The 23405-nt window shown below is 36.1% G+C and overlaps 1 protein-coding gene across 4 annotated transcripts in view; it reads left to right on the top strand.

Moving 5' to 3' along the window:
- Positions 1–23405, top strand: part of LOC150095838 (uncharacterized) — a 404380-nt gene that overhangs the window by 271711 nt on the left and 109264 nt on the right. For all 4 annotated transcript variants that reach the window (XM_090408977.1, XM_090408980.1, XM_090408978.1 and 1 more), the window contains one exon: positions 13149–13740. In XM_090408977.1, coding sequence (XP_090265103.1) covers positions 13149–13740 — 592 coding nt within the window. The remainder of the gene's footprint in view (positions 1–13148; positions 13741–23405) is intronic.

The following is a 23405-nucleotide window of genomic DNA, read 5'->3' as shown; positions in this document are numbered from 1 at the left end:
TTAATATAACTAAAATCTACATTCTAAAATCTACGATCTGGCCGCATGGGCAACAAATGCTAAATACATTCCTTAGCCACCTGAACAAACAACACGAACGCATACAATTCACCATCGAAATCGAAAATCAAAATTTGCTCCCATTCCTAGACACACTGGTCACACGTCTTCCTTCTGGCAGTCTATCCTTCACGGTCTACCAAAAACTGACACACACACTGGCCAATACATACATGCTAATTCATACCACCACCCATCACAAAAATATGGAGTCATTAACACCCTTAAAAACAGAGCTACAACAATTTGCTCTAACCAGCAAGCCCTGAAACAAGAACTAAAAATCATCAGCGACACATTCATAAATAATGGCTATAACAAAAATACTATTAATAAAATACTCCATAAAACAACAACAAAAACGAATCTAGATTACAGTAAAACCATAGCCATCCCATTCATTAAAGAGTTATCAGAAAAAAATCAACAGAATCCTACAACATTATAACCTCAATGCCACCTTTAAACCACCCACTAAACTTAAAACCATATTCAACTCCTCTAAGGATCCTCTCCTTCCATTAGCACATCCTGGAGTCTATTGCATCCGCTGCACCTGTAACTTACCGTACATTGGTGAAACAGGACGGACAATCCCTATACGCAAGAAAGAACACATTAGACACATTAAATATAACCATTATGGTGAAGCAGGCCTCTCAGACCACCTGCTCAATACCTTACACCAAATCAACTGGAAAAGCACCTGCTCTTTATACCACACAAAAATCTGGTATGAAAGGAAATTTAAGGAAGCCTGCGAAATCCTGATAAACCACCCAAATATCAATAACAAAGATGGCATGAAAATTCCAAGGATCTGGATGACACACATTCAGCATACCTAATATATAAGATCCAGCATAAGTCAGGACTCTAGCCAATCTTCAGCTAGTATTAGAAACCATTCCATACCAACTGGCTGGAATGTACAAGTATAATCATGATGTTAATATATGTATATAGATAGATACTTGTTGTTATGCCCAATGTATTTCTACAACCAACAGATAACACTAATAATAGGACTCTAGTTTGATGTATAATTTTTTTTTTTTTTTCATCAGAGGTCAGGCTAACAATTGTTGCAGCAGTTGGTCAGTATCCTTAATAAACCAGTTTGATTGTAGTGTAGCTTGTTTGTCCCGAAGATGACCTTGACATAAAGGTCGAAACGTTGAATGTAGATTTTAGTTATATTAAACTAAAGTTTTTATTCAAACACAGTAGTTGTCTCCATAATTTTCAAAAATGCAACAGTTAAATATTTCATCTCTTTAGGTACAATTTTCAATGAAGATGGCAAGTTAAATATGAAAATAGACAACAGAATAAGCAAAACTAGTATGGTTAGGAGCAGTGGCGGTCGGTGAAATTTTAAGTGGGGTGCTACCTAAACAAAATAAAAAATAATAATTTTTTTCCTAATTAGTAACCAATTTATTAATAAATAAATTACAGATTTATTTATTAATAAATTGGTTACTAATTAGGAAAAAAATAATAAATTAGTAACCAATTTATTAATAAATGAATCTGTAGATTTATTTATTAATAAATTGGTTACAGATTAGCAAAAAAATAATTTTTTTTTTATTTTGTATAGGCAGCACCCCCCCCCCCCACTTAAAATCTCACTGGTTGGGGGCTAGTTGAATAAATTTATATGGAATAAGAGAAAAATTAGCCAAACACTGAACTATCGGTATACAAGACAGTGTTAACACCAATTTTAACTTATGGATCTAAGAGTTGGGTTAGAAATAAAGTTAATCAAAGACCACAGATATGCGAGTCTTGAGAAAATTTAGAAAAGTAAGCAGATACCATCAGTGTCAGAATCCTACGGACTTGTTCTTGTCTACATTGATGTGTGGGGAAGTGACTGATTATTTTTTGAGTTGTTTTAAAATTGTATCTATTTAGTATGGCTGTATTTTTGATTATTTCCAATTCTTTGTTTAGAGATTCTTCAGAGGAGCAGAATCTATGCGCTCTGGTTACTAATGATTGAATGATGCCAGATTTTTGAGATGGATGATGAGCAGAAGAATTGTGAATGTAGCGACCTGAAAATGTCTGCTTACGATAGACAGAAGTAGAGATGGAATCATCTTCTTTTCTTTGGATGTGTAAATCCAGAAAGGAGATACCCTGTGGAGATTCTTTTTCTAGCATAAATTTGATATGAGGATGAAGAAGGTTTATTTTATTTAGAAACAGGTGTAGTTCTTGTTCGGAATGATCCCAGACAGCAAAGATGTCATCGACATATCGTAGCCAAATTTTCGGTTTTTGTTTAAATGTGAAAATTTTTTCTTCAAGGCATTCTAGAAACAGGTTTGCTGAGTTTGGTGATAAGGGAGACCCCATTGCGGTTCCTTCCTCTTGCTTGTAAATTTTTTCTTTCCAAGTGAAGTAACTGGACATAACAAATTTGAATAATTCAACAATATCAGATGGAAATTTTTGAGTTAACAAGTCTACCATTTCCTTATAGGGAATATTAGTGAAGAGGGAGACAGTGTCGAAGCTAATTAGCATGTCAATTTCCAACAGTTGAATGTCTTTTATTTTTGCGCGAAACTCTGTGGAATTTTTAATTGATGAGGCTGAGTGGCCTATGTGAGGACGGAGAAGGTTAGATAAAAATCTTGATAACTTGTAAGTCGGGCTGCTAATAGAATCCATGATGGATCTGAGTGGAACGTTATTCTTGTGAAGCTTAGGTAAACCGTATATTCTAGGATGCCTAGCATGATATGTCCTGAGTTTTTTTCCCTCCAAATATATATTAATTTAATTCTGTAACACACTACTGCATGCTTATTGGGATTCCATTGTAATCATGCACTCTGGCTGTATGTTAGAGCACATACTGATGATGTCCTAAGATACTTAGGATGAAATATTTACTTATTAAAACTTATTACTGTGGTTATTATGTGTGTTTATTCATTCATGAATTCTCCACGTTTCATTGTACAATAAATTAGTAATAATAGAAACTTAATCATGTGGTACTGTTATAGTATTGTGTGCACTTCTTTATAATACATATCAGGAACTGATGTGGTGTCAGTTCAAAGTCACCATTTCTCAAAATTTTGAAATTTTTAAGTGATCGTCGCATTTCAGATTTGCTCACTTATAGAGGTTTTCATAGTCTGCTTTGCAATAATACACTCTTTCTCTTTTATTTGCTCTTTGTCTACAAGGGATTTTTTGCATTCTTTTGTATCAAAATCATCCTTTGGATATAGAAGAATACAAAAATCCATACAAAAGAGAAAATAATCTGTACTGATCATTGGATCCTATAGCATACTAGTCTGGTGAAATAGGAGGGATTGCAGGAACAAGGATGCTGGTAAACTCTTGGTACACTAAGAAAAGACTGTCTTTAGTGGAAAGAAGGATAATATCTTTTTTTACTGGCTTGTAGGAATGTTAAAGCCAGGAACTGTCAAACAGTGAGTTGTGGAGAACCCTGTGATTGTTCTTCCGCTTGTCTGAATGTTTGTGCCAAATGCTCTCCATTAGATGCTTTGAACCTCGCAGTAAAGCTTGCATTAACAGTTTGACTAAGTGATGGGGGATTCCTTGTAGACGATGCCTTGGATCTCAAAAAAAACTATCAGCATTGATAACATTACTGTGAACTTGATATCCTTTTTTTTTTTTTTTTTTTTCCAACAGTGGTAAATTTGGTGACATACAAATGCTTTCTTTAGCATTCAAAGGCTTTCTGCAGTAGTTTCTTTTGAGGACAAAGCAAAATTTGATGTAGATTCTTTGCTCCTTAAAATCTGCCATTTCAGTTGCAGAAGAAAATCACTAAAACACGATGTTGCAAAAACACATGTAAACTAAAAATGCAGCCTTTCAACTTGCCAACTGATTCACAAAAGGTATTGCTTGCCCCTTACTTGTCACTTTTTTAGCCTATTTTGTTATTCCTCGTATATCTAGTAGATACTCTCTTATCTCTTTCATAACTTAGAGGATCTTACAGCATAGTCAAGTGAGATGTTACAGGTGATGAGATGAGGAGACTTGGTCATCTCTAGAAACTATGTTCGAGTGTGGTTAGGAAGTTAGGAAGCCTGTGAGGTCTAGATTCTTTTTATTCCATGTAGTGATGTGCAAACGTGGATTGTGGTGAGTACTTTTTTTTTTTGGTGCATGTTTGTAAAGAATTATATGATTGGTATTTAAGCATCCCTGCATTGTCAATCCCTTCTCCCCAGATCTATTATCCCATGCTAGAACTATAAAGCGTCACTGCTTCTGACAGTAATTTCTCCCCCATTTACCACTTCCCAAGTTAGTACCTCATCCATAAACATCCTGCAAAGACATCATCAAATCCAGTATTCTAAAACCTCATGTTGCTTCAATCACATACTCTTAGATAGTTATTCCTCAGAAACTACAGATGCATTCTTTGTTTTTATATATTGTCTTCGCCTTTCAATCCACACTCCTGTAATTAAATTCTCCAATTATGATCACTGCTTTTACTTGTTCAACCAGTTTCTATAAACATTTCACAATCATTACCCTTTATATTCCGAAGCCTATACCACCTGTTAGGTATACTAGTCTATTCACCCTCACATTATTGGTGTGAGGTTGAATTGCACAGTTGTACTCTCGCCCAACTGTCATGACATATATAATATTATTGTCTGATCCCACTCTTAGCAGACATGGTTCCTATACTGTTATTAATGTTTCTGTCCCTCCTCTTTTCTCCTTCCTTTCTGTGAAGATTGCCCTGGATGAGCTGCATCCATCCTGCTTGCACTTATACCTATAAAAGAAAGGTTGTGGTTAAAATATAAAAGAGGGCAATGAGAAAAAAGGTCCAGAATTGGATTGACAACATTGGCATTCTCTTTTATAAGTTTTCTAAAGGAGGATCATGTTTTAATAATCTGTTTACTTATTACAATAAGGTGACTGGTGCATCAGACAAGGGAAATGCATAAACAGCAGTATACTTAGATTTTGCAAAGCCATTTGATAGTTTACTACGTGATAAGTTGATAGTTAATTGGAATGGATGTGTTTGGAAGTTGTGTATGAGGAGCAATATCCTGGAAGACAAAAGTCACTAGTGGTGTGCCTCAAGAGTCTGTGTTAGGATCATTACTGTTTAACTTATGTATATGTTTAGGATCTTGGAGAAGGTTTTGAATGGGTATATTCAATTGTGCAGATGATGCAAAGTTGGGAATAACTGTGAGGAATAAAGCAAATCTTGTAGTTTTGTAAGAGGACTTGAATAAGCTGAGTTAATGAGCATGGAAGTGGGGCTGCCAGTTCAATATTGCTAGGTGTGAAGTTTTAATATTTGGGAAACAGATAAGATTCAGAGTATGCAATTGGTAGAGATATGTTGAAAGAGTTAGAGGAAATAAGATCTGGGGTTAATGGTGGATAAGGGCCTTAAATTTGGTGTACACACTGCTCGAATTATGAGGGACAGTACAGGGATTCTGTCAGTGATGTGGAGGATGCTGATTTGTAGATGGAAGGAAACTATGAAAGGATGAAGAGATATTGGAAAGGGTCCTGAAGTGATTGACCAAAGTGGTTTCTGGTCTCTGGAATGTTGAGTATGAAGACAGGTTGAGAAAACACAGTTTGTAGATAGACAGAGGGCAGTTAAGATAGAAACATATAGGATCTTTATCAGATTTTTTTTTTTGTTGCCGATGACTTCAGTTTACTATACATAATTTAAGGGTTTAAAATTATGATTAAAGGAAAGGCAGTTCACTGATAAAAGGAAAAAATTGAAAAGGAATAAGTAAGATGTGAAGAAAATTATGAAGATAGTTATTGAGAGAAAAATATGAAAGGCATGCTATTATAATCAGGACTCCAGAAATCCACTCACCACAGGTGAGTAAACAGTGGTAAGTGAATTTTCAACCTTGTTCTAAATGCATTAAAAAAAAATTTTTTTTTCACATCATTTACACTTTTTTGTTCTTAAACATCTCATTCACTGTTAAGTCAAGTTATTTGATCGTAGGTAGCTACCAATGAATTCATTAGAGAAGTTTTATTTCCAGAAAGTTGGAAATAAAACTTCTGGATCTGGAATCCATAATTCAAACACTACAGTGTTTTCTTTTAAAGAATTGCCAAGACAATTGACATTTTAGTTGCTAGTTTTCTCAAAAATTTATAAGTCAGTCATCTTCACTTTCTTCCCTCCTTTCAGGTTCAGAACTTTATTTTTCTCTGTATATAAAAGACTGTTTCTTCTTACTAATTGAACACCTAATCTGCCGTATCCACCTGCCTCCCCAGCAGTTCTGTCATTGTCATAATATAGCAATTGATAACTTTTAAACATTTTTCTTTCTATATGAAAGATTTCATAAATATCCACTTTCGAGTTCCAAAAATCTTCTCATTACTCCACAGGTGACAGTGGAATGGGATAAAAGAAATGCCAACACTATGATACCATTGGCCTTTGCAAAGATATTTGACAGAATTCTGCTTGAAAAATTATTACATAAATTGGAACAAAGGGGAATGGATATGAGGTTGGTGGCATGGATGGGAGGGGGGGGGGCTGATAGACATCAGAGGATGACAGATTGGAATCAAGGCAAATGAGGGCAACTAGTGGAGTGCCCTAGGACCCTGTACCAGAACCACTACTCTTTAATTTATACATTAATGATATAGTGGAAGATTTGAGTTGTTTGGGAATGATGCAAAACTGTAGAGGGCAATAATTGATAAAGGTGATGTAGATATTTTGCAGGATAATTTAAATAAATTGTCAGTGTGGGCAAAGGACAATGGTTGTCATTTCGATGTTGTAAAATGTAAGTTTAATGTATTTTGGGATGAAAAGATTATATACTTCGTATCATATTGATGATACTAGATTACAAGAAATTAGTGAGGCTGGGGATCTTTTTGTGGTGGTGGATAGAGATTTGAAATTCAGAGGACATACTGCAAGAGTTGGCAAAATAGCTCAGAAGATTACTTGGATGTTGAAGAACACATTGACATGTAATGATCATCATCATCATGTGTCGTCTCTGCCTAAGAGGTTAACTACCATGTCTCTCCCAACTTCACCATATGAGGAATGTGCCTGCCTTGCACATTCCTCATATGTCAAATATGTCCAGTTCTTAAGATTGCTGCTCCAAGTAATTCTTTGCATTCCTCTTTCCCTCTACCATTCCTTCCAGGACCACTTTTTTTTTGTCTGCTGTCATGTCTTAGCAAATGTCCAGAGTATTTGCTGGCCTGGTTGGCCGAGCGGTTAGCATATCTGCTCTCCATCCAAAAGGCTGCAGATTCAAATGGTCATGGATGTTTGTGATTTTCTGTGGAAATACTAGTGGTGGTGGTGATGGGTGGTAGATGGCATTGGAGTAGTTGTGTTTAGTGTTGTAGTTGGTGGATTGAATGGTGGAAACAAAGAGATGTAGAGTAGGTGTCCTCCCTCGATGAGTCTTTGGACTCCCTGGAGGTATCATATAATAATAATAATTTGGCCTTTCTTCTTTTGATAGTTTTAAGAAGACTTCTTTTTTCTCCCATCATTTGTAGAACTTCTGCATTCATTTTCTTTTGAGTCCATGATACCTTCATTATTCTTTTAAAATCACATCTCAGCTTTAATTTTATCTTCTGCTTCCTTTAATATTGTCCATGCCTCATCCCCCCCCCATACAATAATATTGACTATATATAGCATTTTGTCAACCTTATCCTCATTTTTATGCTCAAATCTTTAGATATCAGAAGAACAGTTTTCATTGTAGAGAGGTTATTATCCCTTTTTATAAGGGCTATGATTTGGCCATATGTTGATTACTGTACACAGATTTGGTTACCTGTGTTTCTAGGAGGATTGGGAGGTGATGGAGAGGATTTAGAGACAAGTAACCAAGCTCATTGCAGATCTGTGGAATGTACCCTATGAGGATAGATTGAAGGTGTGTGGGTTATAGAGTTTAGCTGACAGTTCTTGATTTATGGAATCCCTTTAGAAACCTATAAGTTACTAAAGGGATTCCATAAAATTGACACAAAATAAATTTTTCAGTACAGGGGGATTAGAGAGAAAACAAGGGGGTCACACCTAGAAGTTGTTTAAGAGTATGGTTAGTAAGGGTGTGCAGTGGAGATGGTGAATGAGTGGAATGAATTGCCAGAGGTGGTTGTGAGCACCCCAACAGTGAATAAGTTTAAGGAGATGTATGATAGGTATTGTGTTAATGGATGGTGTAGGTCTCCGGCAATGAGTCCTTTGACTCCAGGGAGTACTCATATAAATAACAATAATAATTTTTGCTGTACTCATGCTCCATTACATGACACACTTCCAATTTTCACGAAGTGATAAAAAATGAGCTGCAATCACATGTTATGGTTACGCACTTTACTTGAAAAAAAGTAAATCTTGCACAGTTGGAGTGTGCAAGAAAATGTTTTTCACTATATATATGCCTATAAATCAAATTGCAGTTATTTCAAATAAATTTTTAATCAAATCAATGCATTCATTCAATTCAGTATTAACCTTATGCATATATACAGTGTGTACGACATATAATACAGTCTATTATTTAAAAAATAATAATAATTATACTTTTCATGTAATATAATTTGATCAAAATAAACTGATAATTATAAACACAAAATGAATGCAATCTAATTAAATACTATAGTTCATCTTTACATCTTATTTTTCTAACACTTTTACCCCTTAAGTAGTTGCACAGTTGTAACATAGTAATTCTTCTGAGCTTATTTTCACAGCTCACAACATGAATTAGCTCAGTACAATTGAACACTTGAACATGTTGAATAATTAAAATGATTTTTAATACTGTTATTTAAAATATACAGTTATGTTGCAAAGACAAATCAAAGACTGGCTCATGTGACTCAGTGCATCATGAAAAGAGAGTCTGGCTCCACATTGAATGCTACCTAATTTCTTTTTTCATAAATTTTATCATTTGCCTTCCCTGTTAAATTATTGTTTGTAGATAATTTATGTAAATTCACTCTTTATTATGAATAATAAACAAAAGAAAACAAACTGAGTTGTGATGAGCGGCGTTGTAACATACATTTTAAAACCACGTTAAAGGAAAGCCTATTTCGGTATAATTATGTGTAATGTATAGGGATAATTAAAGAATGTACTACTTTGTTTTGTTGACATAACTTTTTTTTTTTTTACATCACTTATAACAATATTTATATAAAGTAGACCAGTGTTTCTCAAAGTGTGGTGCGTGTATCCCTGGGGGGTACGCGAAAGGTCTTCAGGGGTTACGTGGCAATTTTTGGCCATGCATCATTAGCGCATGGAATCATTATTAAAAAAAAAAAATTAAAAAGTATATATTTCTCAATAAATTATATATTATGTATGAATTCTCCTACTCAAATTGCGAGTTACTATCGTCACATCCTGACAATAGTAACTCGCTCTGTGCAGTAAACAACATGCCCTCCCCAACAGCTAAACAACTTTCATGCTGTTTAAAATAGTCTGATGGCAATGCCATATTCCTAAAATTTGATATTAAACTGAAAAAGTGAAGCTATTTTGGTAATGGAGCAGCCCCTTTTATCTAACTAAGTTAAAAGTTTTTCAGTGTAGCTTCATGCCGATTTGGCTGCAGTGTGTCCAAGTTTGAAATTATAAATGAAAAGTTCTTGAATCTGACTATTTTGATCATTTATTCTAAACAATAAAGCATCACTTAAGTATTAAGCCAAGAACCAGAAATAGAAAAAATTAAAAAATATAACATAAATGGATGGAACACGTTCAAAGAATGAAAACAGAAAGATTACCAAAACAAGCCTTAAAGTACAAGTCATTAGGAAAAAGAAAACCAGAACGTCCTCTTTAACGATTCAACGATGACTTCTAAGGCCGGAACAGGCCATACTAGGCCTAAATCCTTGATATGCATGATTATGATGATTAAGTATTAAGCATGTGTAATTCATATATCTTTGCTCGCAAATGCTGTCAGCTCTGAATATAACAGACTTACTCATATTATCAAAATTACTGAAATGTTCTAAGAAAGGTCCTGCCAGTATAATGCTGTACTAAAAGAAATTCACTATAGCAAACAAGCTTCTGTATCCTTGTAGCCTCTATGTATATGCTGTAGCTAAAGCCAACTGTATAATTTGGTTGGATTGTTTTTGATTAGCCAGCATATGTCTGTTAATTAGGTGTATCAAGGTTAGGGTCTATGTGTATCCTGTCAGTTTGCCTTTTCAGAATGAAAAACCTGTTTTCAGGAGGAGGAAGGAAACCTACCATCTCTTTTGATATAGGCTAACTCACCTTCAATTGAAAAGAACTAAAGGTTCCTTATTAGGACTTGTCAAGACAGGATTCAAACCCTGGGAAGTCTATCTTGAGAATAGATATAATTTATTATGTACTCATTAAAAGAAAAAATGCAACATTAAGACATAAATTCCAAGATAACTTATATTTAAGGAATTGACAGCGTATACTAGAAATATAAATTAAATAAACTTTAATATATACTTTCCGATATTTTGGCAAACATCACGTTGCCATCTTCTTGGGAACTTAATATAAAGACACGTGCACACAAGTACTACATAACAGCAAATGAGAACTGAAGCTAGGACGCTAACGTTTTCCTAAAGTCCTGGTGGTGCCCCCTGGCTGGCTATATTGGTGGTTCTTGGCCTTTGGGCTGAAGTTCTTCTGATAATTGTTTCCCAAATTTGGGGCAGTCTCATGCATCCAAATTTGTTGAGGTTTGGCATGTTCCTAAGGGCTGAGGCTGATTCCATGAATAGTCTTTCATACTTGAACTTGCTGCGGTGTATGACTGTGGCTTTCTTCCATCTTATTCTGTGGCGAGTATCCAGAGCGTGGTCTGCAAGCCCAGAGTGGCAGTACTGGTGAAATCGGATGTAATCCTTGTCTTCTGAGATTCTGATATTTGCTGTCCTGCCTGTTTGGCCAAAGTAAGACAATTTACAGCTGCAAGGGACCTGGTACACATCAGGTAGGTCTAGGGGAAGTGGTTGGTCTTTAGTGGAGCGGATCTTCTTATTGTGCTATCTTCTATCGAAGGTCAGCGACCATCTAGAGGAAGAAAAAGAATATCATGGTTTGACAACATCAAGACGTGGACAGGAAAGAGCAGTGCACAACTGCTCAGATTAGCACAAGAGCGCGGTTTGTTCACCAAGATAGTCGCTGACCTTCGAGTGGAGCGGATAAGGGATGCCAATTTTCTATGTGGTCTATAACAAGTGGTTAAGTCGTGTTTTCTTAAGATTTTGTTGATTTTTTCCGAGGTGCCTCGGATGTAGGGAATGGTGATGGATTTAGAGTAATCTTTTTTGTGAAGGGGAGGGGATGGTGGGTTGTGGATAACTGGGTTAAGTATTCTCTGGATTTTTTTGGGGGGGGGGGTAGCCATTTGCTGAGAAAGTGTCATGGATGTGATTTAGTTCAGTGGTTAGGGCTTGATCATTTGAACAGATTATTTTTGCCCTGTTGAATAGTGTCTTAATAACTCCATATTGTTGTGAGGGGGGGGGGGTGATGGGATTGTTGGTGAATGTATCTGCCTGTATGGGTGGGTTTTCTATAAACTGAGAAAACCAAGGTTCCATCAGGTTGGCGGGTGACTAGTGTGTCTAGGAAGGGGGAGGTTATTGTTTTCCTCTTTTTCCAGGGTGAACTTGATTCTAGGGTGTTGGTTGTTTAAGTGTGTTAGGAAGGAGAGGAGTGAATCCGGGCCATGTGGCCAAATAGCAAACACATCATCAACGTAGCAAAGCCATATGGTAGGTTTTTGTGAGGCTGAGTTTAAGGCTTTTTCTTCAAAGGTCTCCATAAAGAAGTTGGCCAAGGGTGGGGAAAGTGGTGAACCCATGGCTGTCCCCTCTATCTGTTTATAGAATTTTTCCTGCCAAACGAAATAGCCTGAGTTTATTGTAAACTGAAATAGGGCTGAGATATCGGGAGGAAATTTAGCTTGGATTAGCTCTAGGGTTTCTTTGAGGGGTACATTCGTGAATAGGGAGGAGACATCAAAACTGACCATTATGTCATTATGTTGCAGTGTAAGGTTTTCTATACTGGCTTTGAAGTGGGCTGAGTTTTTTATGTGTGATGGTGTGTTGCCAGTATAGTGTGAGAGCGCTTTGGCTAAACGCTTGGCTAGTTTGTAAGTGGGGGAATCAATGCCATCCACTATGGGACGTAATGGCACATTTTCTTTATGTATTTTAGGGAGCCCATATATGCGGGGGGGGGGGGTCTAGAGTTATAGGGTTTTAGTCTGTTGGTAACCTCCACAGGCCAAGAAGTAACCTTCTTAAGGAGGTTACTTATCTAATAGCAAAGCCTTGAGCTTTGCGTAAGTATAAGCATATATTAAAGTTTATTTAATTTATATTTCTAGTATTACACTGTCAATTCCTTAAATATAAGTTATCAAGTTATCATATCATAAATTCCAAGAACTCCTAGATCACTCATATAGTAAATTCAGTGCTATGTAATGTGAAATCAAAATCAAAAAGCAACTTAGATGTAAATCTCAAGTGCAGTCTTGAAAAGAAACATAGATAGTAACTTTATGGAAATATTTGGATAATTTAAACTTAATTAGAATTTAATAATTTGTGATTTCTTTATTATTGAGAATAATAAAGAAATAGAAGATATCTTTGAATTTCTAAAAACGTTTTTTAGAATTGACTTTTTTGTGGATGATTGGAATTTATTGCCTGAGAGTGTGGTGACTGCAGAGAGTATGAATGTATTTAAGGCATGGTATGATGAGTTGTGTGTGTGACAGGGACCTTTCACGATGATTTTTACTCCCTAGAGGTCTGAAGATAGTAATAATAATAATAATTGCGGGTGGAGGAGATTATCCATATACATTTTGATGAACCAGGTATACTTTGCATATCATTATTTAAATTTAATTAACATATTAAACTTAGATACCTGCTTATAAAAAAAATTGAGTTTTCCTGATTTTGTCTTTTTTCAGAATCACTCTGCTCGCCAGCAGTTGCACAGAAATCTTTTCCACCCGTCACAGAGTGTGCCACTTCTCTTTCTTCTTCTTTGTTGATATCTTTTGAGGAACCTCTAAGTGTCCACATGCAAGCACCTGTAGGCTATATCCGAAATCCTCTATATATGCAAAATGTACAACCTTCTGTTCATCATCGCCGCTCATCTGGTTTGCCAACGTCTGTCAGCTATCATCAGCTGCCTCCACCATTGAGTTCTAGTGGAACATCAAAATATTCAGTTCCCCAGCAGTCTCTTACATTGAAAGCTAGACAGAAAACAGTTTCTCTGGATGCTCTCTTTTTTTCATCAGTATATCCAGATCCATTTTCAGATAGTAACAAGAAGATGCAAATCAAGAGAGAAGAAAAAAATGAAATACCATTACCAAATTGTTTTCCATTGTTAAGATCAGATCAGAATCTCAATAGTTCTACTTCCTCTACTACAACCAAATGCTTACCTCATCAACAACTTTTAATATCTTTAACACCTCCTTCCTCGCCTACACAGGTGCCTCATAGTGCTCATCGTAGAAATGTTAGTGATACTTCAGCTTTTAACAAGTGGGTATTTGTGTGTTTCATTCATTATTTCAAAATTGACACTTTATAAAAAATGAAGTTAAATAGGAAGAACTTTATTATATCTTAATTTCATATAAGATAAGAAACATTAAAGAAAAGTATAATTAAGTTTTTCTTAATTAAGCTTCATGTTGTTTCTCTTACCAGGAGGTTGTAGAAGCAATATTCTCTTATTTTTACCCATTCTTTACCAATTAGATATACTCATCATGAAATCAGGTTTCTCTTTTCATCGTTGAAATTTCTGTTATCAAATTAAATGTCAAAAATATGAGACTTTCCTTTCATTAATAGTTTGGAGTACTTGTTCGTCTTTTGCAGTATTTAAACTCTCCTCACCTTTCAATTTAGTATTGTCTAGCGGATTCTCATCATACTCCATGTTTTCAGAAACCTTTGTGTTTTATATGGAATCTTTAAGTATAGTAAATGTCTCAGCTCCATAAACCAAAGTCAGCCAGACATACATTACATTCAGTCAGTTTTTTCCTAGCATCCAAAGTAATATTTTTAATGTCAGTTTGATTGAGCTATTTCCACTTCTTTTTATTTCAGATTTATGTTTTACATTCATTAAAATGAACCTGGACATATTTTCTCTAGTGAACTTCATGGCTTTTATTTTCTTTATTTATTTTTAATCCCAGATTATTACTTTTTTTTTTTTTCCATTTATTATATTATGTAACTCCAGTAACATTTGTAATGAATGAACTTCCTATTGATAACATATATTATAAATTATTAGCCTTCCTTCTCCCTTTTTTTTTTTTATGATCCATTTAAAAAAAAAAAAAAAACTGAAGAGAAAATTTATTGTTTTCTAACACCCTTTTCTATTTGGCCCAAAACAGAGCAATTTGGCTCACTTTCATTTAATAAACTTTATTTCCATGCAATGATTATTTTGGTATATATTTTTCTATTCATATATGAATAAATGATAATGATGATGTGATTATGCAAATATGTATAGAAATATTCATAAAACAACTCATCAAGCTGCTCTGTTTTGTGCCAAATTGTAAATGTCAGATGGTTCATGAGTTGCATCTTTAAAAAAAGAGGTTTGGATATGTATTGCCAAAAATGTTTTCTTGGTTTTCCTCTTCTTTTGTGTCCATTAGTTGGTCTCAGAGAATAAAAGCACTGAATGTAGGTGAAGGGGTATGTCTAAGTTGGTCTCCCAACCATCTCAGTGAGCTGACTTTTTTTGAATGGTTTCTGATATGGGTCTTTGCTCGCTTCCTTCAAGAATGACAGTATCAGTATTAGGAATGTGATCTTGCCATGTGTATGTCCTAGTATTGATCGAAGACATGTTGTCTCAAAGCTGCTCAATCACAACTTAATGAGCAGTTAATGGTATTAACTGCTCATTAATAGTGATGTTCCATGATTTATGAGTTGATGTTCCATGGAACATCACTCATGAGTAGTGATGTTCCATGTGTGGGTACCGTGTGTAAATGTGGCTTGACTGGCAGTTTTATACAGATGAATTTTGGTATTTGTGGTGATGAGATTGGATTTCTAGATATTAGTTGACTTTGACTTACTTGACTTATTGCTCTTTGCGCCTATAAGGTGCATGAAGCCACGAGTTTAGCGTGCCATCCTCTTTGGTCCAGTGCCGCTTCTCTTGCTCTCCCCCAGCTCGACCATCCTAGTTTGTTTCGTTCTTTAATTATCATCCGGTGCCATGTCATTTTGGGTCTTCCCCTCTTCCTTTTACCATCAGGCATCCATGTCAATGCTATTCTGATGTGTTCTGATGTTGACATTCTCAATACATAGCCTGTCCATGTCCATCTGCGTTTCTTTAACTCTATTGTATTGGGTTTGGATTTGGTTTTGTTGTAAATTTCAATATTTGAGATTTTATTTTGCCAGTAAATTTTGAGAATTCTGCAAAGACATTTTGTTTGGAAGGCATCGATTTTATTTTCTTGTTGTTTGGTTAATTTCCATGATTCACTTCCATAAAGTAATACAGATTTAACAGTTGAGTTAAAAATTTGCCCCTTTAAGTTTGTTTTTATATTGGATGATTTCCAGATTTTCTGTAAATTTTTAAATGCTTAACAAGAGTTTTTTTTATTCTTATTGCAATGTCTTCATTGGTACCACCTTCCATGTTGACAGTTGCTCTGAGGTAATTAAAAGTGCTTGTCACTTCTACTTGATTTCCATTTATAAAGATTGGGTCATTCTTTTTACTGTTGATTTTTAATACTTTGGTTTTCTTCTCACATGGTCACAACTTCGTCATTGCTCCTAGGAAAATACCGACTGAGGAATTAATGATCCAGATTGAACGCAAGATTCGCCACCTTCCAAGCCACATTGCCAACGATATTAGATTGGATGTAGCCTGTGTTCTCACAAAAGCAAGACCACCAAAAACCAACATATCCAATAGTGAATACAAGTCTCTACAGGAATTGAAGAAAAACAAATAGTTATCACCAAAGCGGATAAAGGGAAAGGGGAACGCCACTGTGGTACTCAATCACACTGAATACACAGGTAAGTTTAATGCTTTACTACTAGATCGGGCTACTTACCTCCCCATTGAATACAATCCCGCCAACTCACAAATTAGAAAACTCCATAGACTCCTTAAGAAGGTCACTTCTTGGCCTGTGGAGATTACTAACAAACTAAAACCATATAACTCTAGTCCCCCCCCGTATATATGGGCTCCCAAAAATACATAAAGTAAATGTGCCACTACGTCCTATAGTGGATGGCATTGATTCCCCCCACATACAAACTAGCTAAATATTTAGCCAAAGTGCTCTCACTCTATACTGGCAACACACCATCACACATAAAAAAACTCAGCCCACTTCAAAGCCAGTATAGAAAACCTTACACTCCAACATAATGGTCAGTTTTAACGTCTCCTCCTTATTCACAAATCTCCCCTTCAAAGAAACCTTAGAGCTAATCCAAGCTAAATTTCTTCCCTATATCTCAGCCCTATTTCAGTTCACAATGAACTCAGGCTATTTCGTTTGGCAGGAAAAATTCTACAAACAGATAGAGGGGACAGTCATGGGTTCTCCACTCTCCCCACCCTTGGCCAACTTCTTTATGGAGACTTTTGAAGAGAAAACCTTAAACTCTGCCCCTCAAAAACCTACTATATGGTTTCGCTACAATGATGTGTTCGTTATTTGACCATTCCCCCCCCTTCCTCTCCTTCTTAACACACTTAACCAACCAACACCCCAGAATCAAGTTCACCCTGGAAAAAGAGGAAAACAATAGCCTCCCCTTCCGATAAATTCACCAAAAATCCAAAAAACACTGAAACAAGTTATCCACAACCCTCCCCCCCCCTTCACAAAAAAGATTACTCTAAATCCATCACCATTCCCTACATCCGAGGCACCTCGGAAAAAATCAACAAAATCCTAAAAAAACATGACTTGACCTCTTGTTACAGACCACATAGGAAATTGGCATCCCTTATCCGTTCCACTAAAGACCTACCTGGTGTATACCAGGTCCCTTGCAGCTGTAAATTGTCCTACTTTGGCCAAACAGGCAGGACAGCACAAGGACTACATCCGATTTCACCAGTACAATCACTCTAGGCTTGCAAACCATCATGCTCTGGATACTCACTACAGAATAAAGTGGAAGAAAGCCACAGTAATACACCACAGCAAGTTCAAATATGAAAGACTATTCATGGAATCAGCCTCAGCCCTTAGGAACATGCCAAACCTCAACAAATTTGGATGCATGAGACTGTCCCAAATTTGGGAAACATACAAAGCTTCAGTCCAAAGGCCAAGAACACCTAATATAGCCTGCCAGGAGGACACCATCAGGACTTTAGGAAAATGGTAGCTTCCTCACTTCGTTTCTCATTTGCTGTTGTTTAGAACTTGCGTGCACGTGTCTTTATCTTAAGTTCCCATGAAGATGGCAACGTGACGTTGCCAAAATATTGGAAAGTATATATTAAAGTTTGATTTAATTTATATTTCTAGTATACGCTGTCAATTCCTTAAGTATTTAATAATCCGGTTTTTTTCTCATTGACATGTAAGCCTATTTGCTTAGCAGTTTTTTCTAACTTTGCTGTCTTAATTTTCATGTCTTCAAATCTAGATGATAGTAGTACAATGTTGTCAGCATAGTCCATATTTTCTAATGTGGTGTCAGTGTTCCATCCTATTTCAGTTTTCAGGTTTTTCAGGGTATGCCACATTATCCAATCTATGACAACGATGAAAAGTGTTCCAGACATGAGACAACCTTGCTTAACACCAGTTTTGATGTAAAAACTTTCGGAAGCTCTTCCATTTAATAGAATTTGTTCTTTACTTCCATCATACAAATCTTTTATACTATTTATTATTTTGTCAGGAAATCCATAAATTTTCAGGATTTTTCATAGACATTCTCTGTCTATGCTGTCGAAAGCTTTGGCAAAATCAATAAAATTGAGATACATAGTTCAATTTAGTTCAACACTCTGTTCAATTATGTTTCTAAGTATAAAAATTTGATTCATTGTGCTTTTTCCATTTCTAAAGCCTGCTAGTTCTATTCTCAGAATTTTCTCAGTGCTATTTTTTACTCTATTTATTATGATTCTAGTGAAGATCTTTGATGGTACTGACAATAGACTGATTCCTCTCCAGTTGGTGCATTCTATAAGATTAACTTTTTTTTTTGGAATTTCGACTATTTGTGTTCTTTCCAGGTACTCAGAATCTTTTCAGATGCCCATATGATATTAAACAGTTTATACAGTATAGTTTCTGATGTTTTTAGCATGTCTGCTTTGATGTTGCTTTGAGCAGTTCAAAACAACTGTTATCATTTCCTCTTGCTTTTCTGTTCTTTTGAATTTTGATTGCTTTCATGATTTCTTTCACTGTGATCTCTCTCATGTTCACATGAAATTCAAATTGATTTGGTATCTCTTCAAAAGGAGATTCGATATTTGGATTTATAGAATCGTGTTTAACATTTAATAATTCTTCAAAGTACTCTTTCCATCTTTGTTGGACTTCTTGCTCTTGAGCTAGTAGTTCACCATTTTTATCTTTAACCCCACATTCATTCATCTGATAGGTTCCTCCAAGTTGTCTTATAATTTTATAACCTTCTCCAAGATTGCGTGGAGGGTGGTTGAACCATGGAATGCATTGCCTGAGAGATTGGTTAGAGCAAGAACGGTCCATGAGTTCAAGGAGTGGTATGATAAACTTTGTTTCTTTTGTTTCTTAAACATTTTTTCCTAAAAATGATCTCCCAAGATGAGTTGGCCTGGCTCTTCAATTAAAGTCTGGCTGTGGGAAAGGTACCCAAGGAATTGAAGGAAGGTAAGATAGTGCCACTGCACAAGGATGGTAGGATACTGAAAGTGGCTAATTATAGGCCATTTTGTGTGTCATCAGTTAAGGTCTTGGAGAAATTAGTGAGGGACTATATACAGTGATGGGTAGACAAGGGTAATGTTATCTGTGAGAATCAACATGGATTTATTAAGGGGCGCTCTTGCTTTAGTAAGATGATTGCCTTTTATAATCAAGTGACAAGAGCAGTTGATAAGGGAAAGGCATATACTGCCTTTTTTTTTTTTTTTTTTTGATTTTGCAAAACTGTTTGACAGGATGCAACATAATAAGCTGATATTAAAGTTGCAGCATATGGGTTTAAATGTCGGGTTAGTCAACTGGATTCAGGATTGGCTGTCTAATAGGTATCAGAGAGTTGTATATGGTGGGGCAATATCAAGGAAGCAGAAGGTTACAAGTGGGGTTCCACAGGGCTCAGTACTGGGACCTGTATTGTTCAACTTTTATATGTGACATTGTCAGGGGATTGCAAGGGGATATATAGTTGTTTGCAGATGATGTGAAGCTGGGGATGTCGATTTAATGCAGCAAAATGTAAAGTCTTGAAGTTTGGGATCCATCGATGGGAGGATGCATACTCAATTGGATGAGCTATACTGGAGGTAGTAGGGGAGACAGGAGATCTGAGGGTGATGATTGATAGAAAAGTGAAATTCAGGGAGCATATTGCAAAGGTGGTGAGGGTAACCCAGAGGATTGCTGCAATACTGAGAAGGACGCTGACCTGCAGAGATAAAAGAGTTATCATTCCATTGTATAAGATCCTGATCAGACCACACTTAGACTACTGTTCTCAGATTTGGTCAGGACTGCAGAGTTTGGTGGATAGAAGATGGAGAGGTGATATGATCAAGACTTTTAAACTGTTGAGAGGCAGTTACAGGGTAAACATTGGGGAGTTCTTTCACTTGGTGGAATGGCAGGAAGGAGCGATGACAAGGGGGCCATCCCTGAAAGTTACGAAAGGAAGCTGTGAGCAAGGGTGAGGAGTGGTTTCTTTGCATGGAGGGTGGTTGAACCATGGAATGTGTTGCCTGAGAGAGTGGTGAGAGCAAGAACAGTCAATAAGTTCAAGGAGCGGTATGATAAACTTCCTAAAAACGACCTCCCACGATGAGTCTTTTGAGTCCATGGAGGCCTGGATAATAATAATTTCTAGTATAATTCACTCTCTGAGCATCCTCAGCCAACAGCTGATCGTAGTTTCTCTTGTTATTTCTGGCAGAGTGCTTTACCATCTTATGTACATCTTGGTATTGCTTCTGATATTCTCCATGTAATCTTTCTAATTTGCAGTTGTTTATTTTCTATTTTATCTTCTTCCTTTCTTAAATTAGTTTTAATGTATTTCCTGTAATCCATTCTTTGTGTGACTTCCCACTTGTCACTCGAAAAATATCTTCTGCAGTTTTATTGAAGACTTCTTTACACTTCTCCCAGTTGGCTTCAGTCTTATTTTCCTCATCATTTTCATTTGATTCTTCCAAAACTGGGAATCTTTTCTTCAGTTCATTGCTAAATTTCTCTTTTATTTTATTTTCCTTCAGTTTATCAATGTTATATTTAATTTTCTTAATCTTTCTTAGTTTTGAATTTCTTGCTAGCTTTATTTTAACTATTGCTGTTAGCAGAAAATGGTCTGAAGCTACATCAGCTCCTCTTTTAACCCTTGCATCTTGTAATGTCCTCTTGAAAGTATTACATACAGCAATGTGATTGATCTTCGTTTTCATTCTGTTCACCACTCGCTTCATTTCCTATAACATGTTCATCTTTCTTTTCCCTACTTTAGCATTCATGTCTCCCATCAAAATTAACAAGTCATGTTTAGGGACTTTATCAATCACTTTTTGGAGTTGATCATGGAATTGTGCTTTCTCCATTTGTTCAGCATCATTTGTGGGTGCATATACTTGTGCGATGGTCAATTTCATGAACCTGGAGAAAATTCTAGCTTTAATTATTCGGTTATTTATTGGGTTCCATTCCATCAGCCTTTTCCTTGCTTTCTCACTTATAATCACTGCAACTCCTTTCTCATGTCTTTCATCATCTCCTGAATACAATATGCAATATTTGTCAGTTGCTCTTATCTCACCAAAACCTGTTCATCTTGTTTCAGCAATTCCTAAGATATCAAGACCGTATTTGCTCATCTTGTTGACTGTCTGCCTAGTTTTTCCAATTTGGTATTGTGCGAATGTTCCATGTTCTGATTTTAAGTTTAATTTTAGGGTGAGTGATTGATGTCATCACAAGTGAGGTTCCATAAGGCTTTGCACCACCTGTGTCATAGATGTTGGTTCCTCTCTAAAGTCCTGTAACTATTCATCTGTTGGGAGACAACAGCACTCTGCCCCAAGGGATTTCTTGCTTCACTCATAGTTTCTGTTAATCATGGATTTTTTACGAGGATGGGTGATTAGCCCATCGCTCAACCTTCCTCTTTTAACGGGGCTTAGGACCGGCATAGGGATTAACATAAGCTCCACCTATGGCAGAGTTAGATATTAGACTTATGGAATTGAAGAGCTTTTAGGAACAAAAGTACTGAAAATCATTTACTACTTGAAGAATATGGTCATTTAGTCTAATATTTCCTTCTCTTTTGTTCTTCAGGACTTGACCTTTACTACTTTTGACTGCTACCAACTCAATCAGTGCTGCATTTTTACATAAGTTATCTAGATGGACAGGTAGTAGTTTTGGGCAGTCTAAATTTTAGCGTCGATCAGCACATCATCATCTGCAAAGCAGAGATTGCATAAGTGGATTTGTCTCCTGCTGAATCTTCAGGAGTTATTCTGTGCCCATTTCGTGTGAGTATGAATACATAATAATGGTAATAAAGAAAAGATATGGTACCAGAGAATTTCATTCAAGGACTCCAGCAGAAAAAACCGGAAAGCTCAGTCATTTCTACATTAACCATTACCTTGCACGATAGTTCTGGTTTGGTTCTGCTATTGCTTTGATTATTTTCAAGGATATGCTACCATAATGAGTGAAAATTTTGAGCATCCTTAGTGTATTGATTGAATTAAAAGCTTTTAAGAATTCTATAAAGTTTAAGATCAAGGGAAGGTTAAGACTGAATGTGTTCAACAGTGCTTCTATTTTTCAAGAAACCTCATTGATATTGGAGTAGAAGAGGTGTTACATACAAACTCAACATCACCAGAGTTCAAGATCGGTACTATCAATATAAGATGCCTGAATGGTAAAGAAATGGAGCTAGCTGAGTAATTGGATAAGTACTGGATTGACATAATCGACATATTTGAATCTAAAACAAAAAAAAAGGCAAAAACACTAAATACGAGGCTAATCTTTTTGAATGGCAGGCAGTCTCAAGTAGAGTGATGTGGGCAAATATGGGAATGGGGAACTGAATAATGAGACTTATTTGTGCCTATGGTCCCACAGGAGGATCTACTAAGGTAGAAGTGGAGGAATTTTTTGAGGCTTGAGAGAAAGCAACTGACACAATGGAAAAAGGAAAAATTGGTCCTTCCCGGGGATCTAAACAGCAGAGTAGGAAATGATTGTCAGACATACAAAAATATTTTGGGAAAATTTGGAGAGAAGAGCAAAGCTAATAATAATGGCAAATACCTATTCGATTTCTGCTCCAGACATGGTGTGGGTTTTTACTAACACAATGTTAAAACATAAAAATGTGCACAAATTCACATGAAGAAAAGAGGCAAGGAATAAGAAAAGTCTCATTGACTATGTTATTGTTGATAGTGATATTTTCTCCCTTGTGCAGGACACCAGCGTGTACAGAGGATTTGAAATTGGAGGTGATCACCATTTAGTCTTGAGCAGGATAAAATTGAAGAACATGTAAGAAAGTTTTAAAGCGAATAAAAGCTCTCAGATGTGAACTGTACACGAAAATACGCAAATATTATTCAAGAAAAAATGAAAGAGTTTGAGAACAGGAACCAAACCTTGGAGATTCAGTGGCAAGCCCTGAAGAAAACACTGATTGATTCAGCCAGAGACTCATGTGGTGAGGATGTCTGTAAGGATAGAAAAATCAGAACTCCATGGTGGACACAGGAAGTTAAAGAGGCAATGAAGGAAAAGAAGAAAGCATCAAAAGTTCCTGGAAAAAAAGTCAGCTTGTGCACTTAGAGAATACAGAGACAAATGTAAGAATGCTAAACACTGTGTAAAACTAGCTAATCAAAAGTATGGAAGGACTTTGGTAAGAACATAGAAAATAAATATCAGGAAGTGGCAAAATAT

This window comes from Typopeltis vanoorti, chromosome 19, assembly GCF_054136105.1.
Source record: "Typopeltis vanoorti isolate ZY-2024b chromosome 19, IOZ_Tvanoo_1.0, whole genome shotgun sequence".
NCBI classification, from domain to species: Eukaryota; Metazoa; Arthropoda; class Arachnida; order Uropygi; family Thelyphonidae; genus Typopeltis; species Typopeltis vanoorti.
Note: the sequence above shows the minus strand (reverse complement) of the source record. Positions and strands in the feature narration are given on the sequence as shown.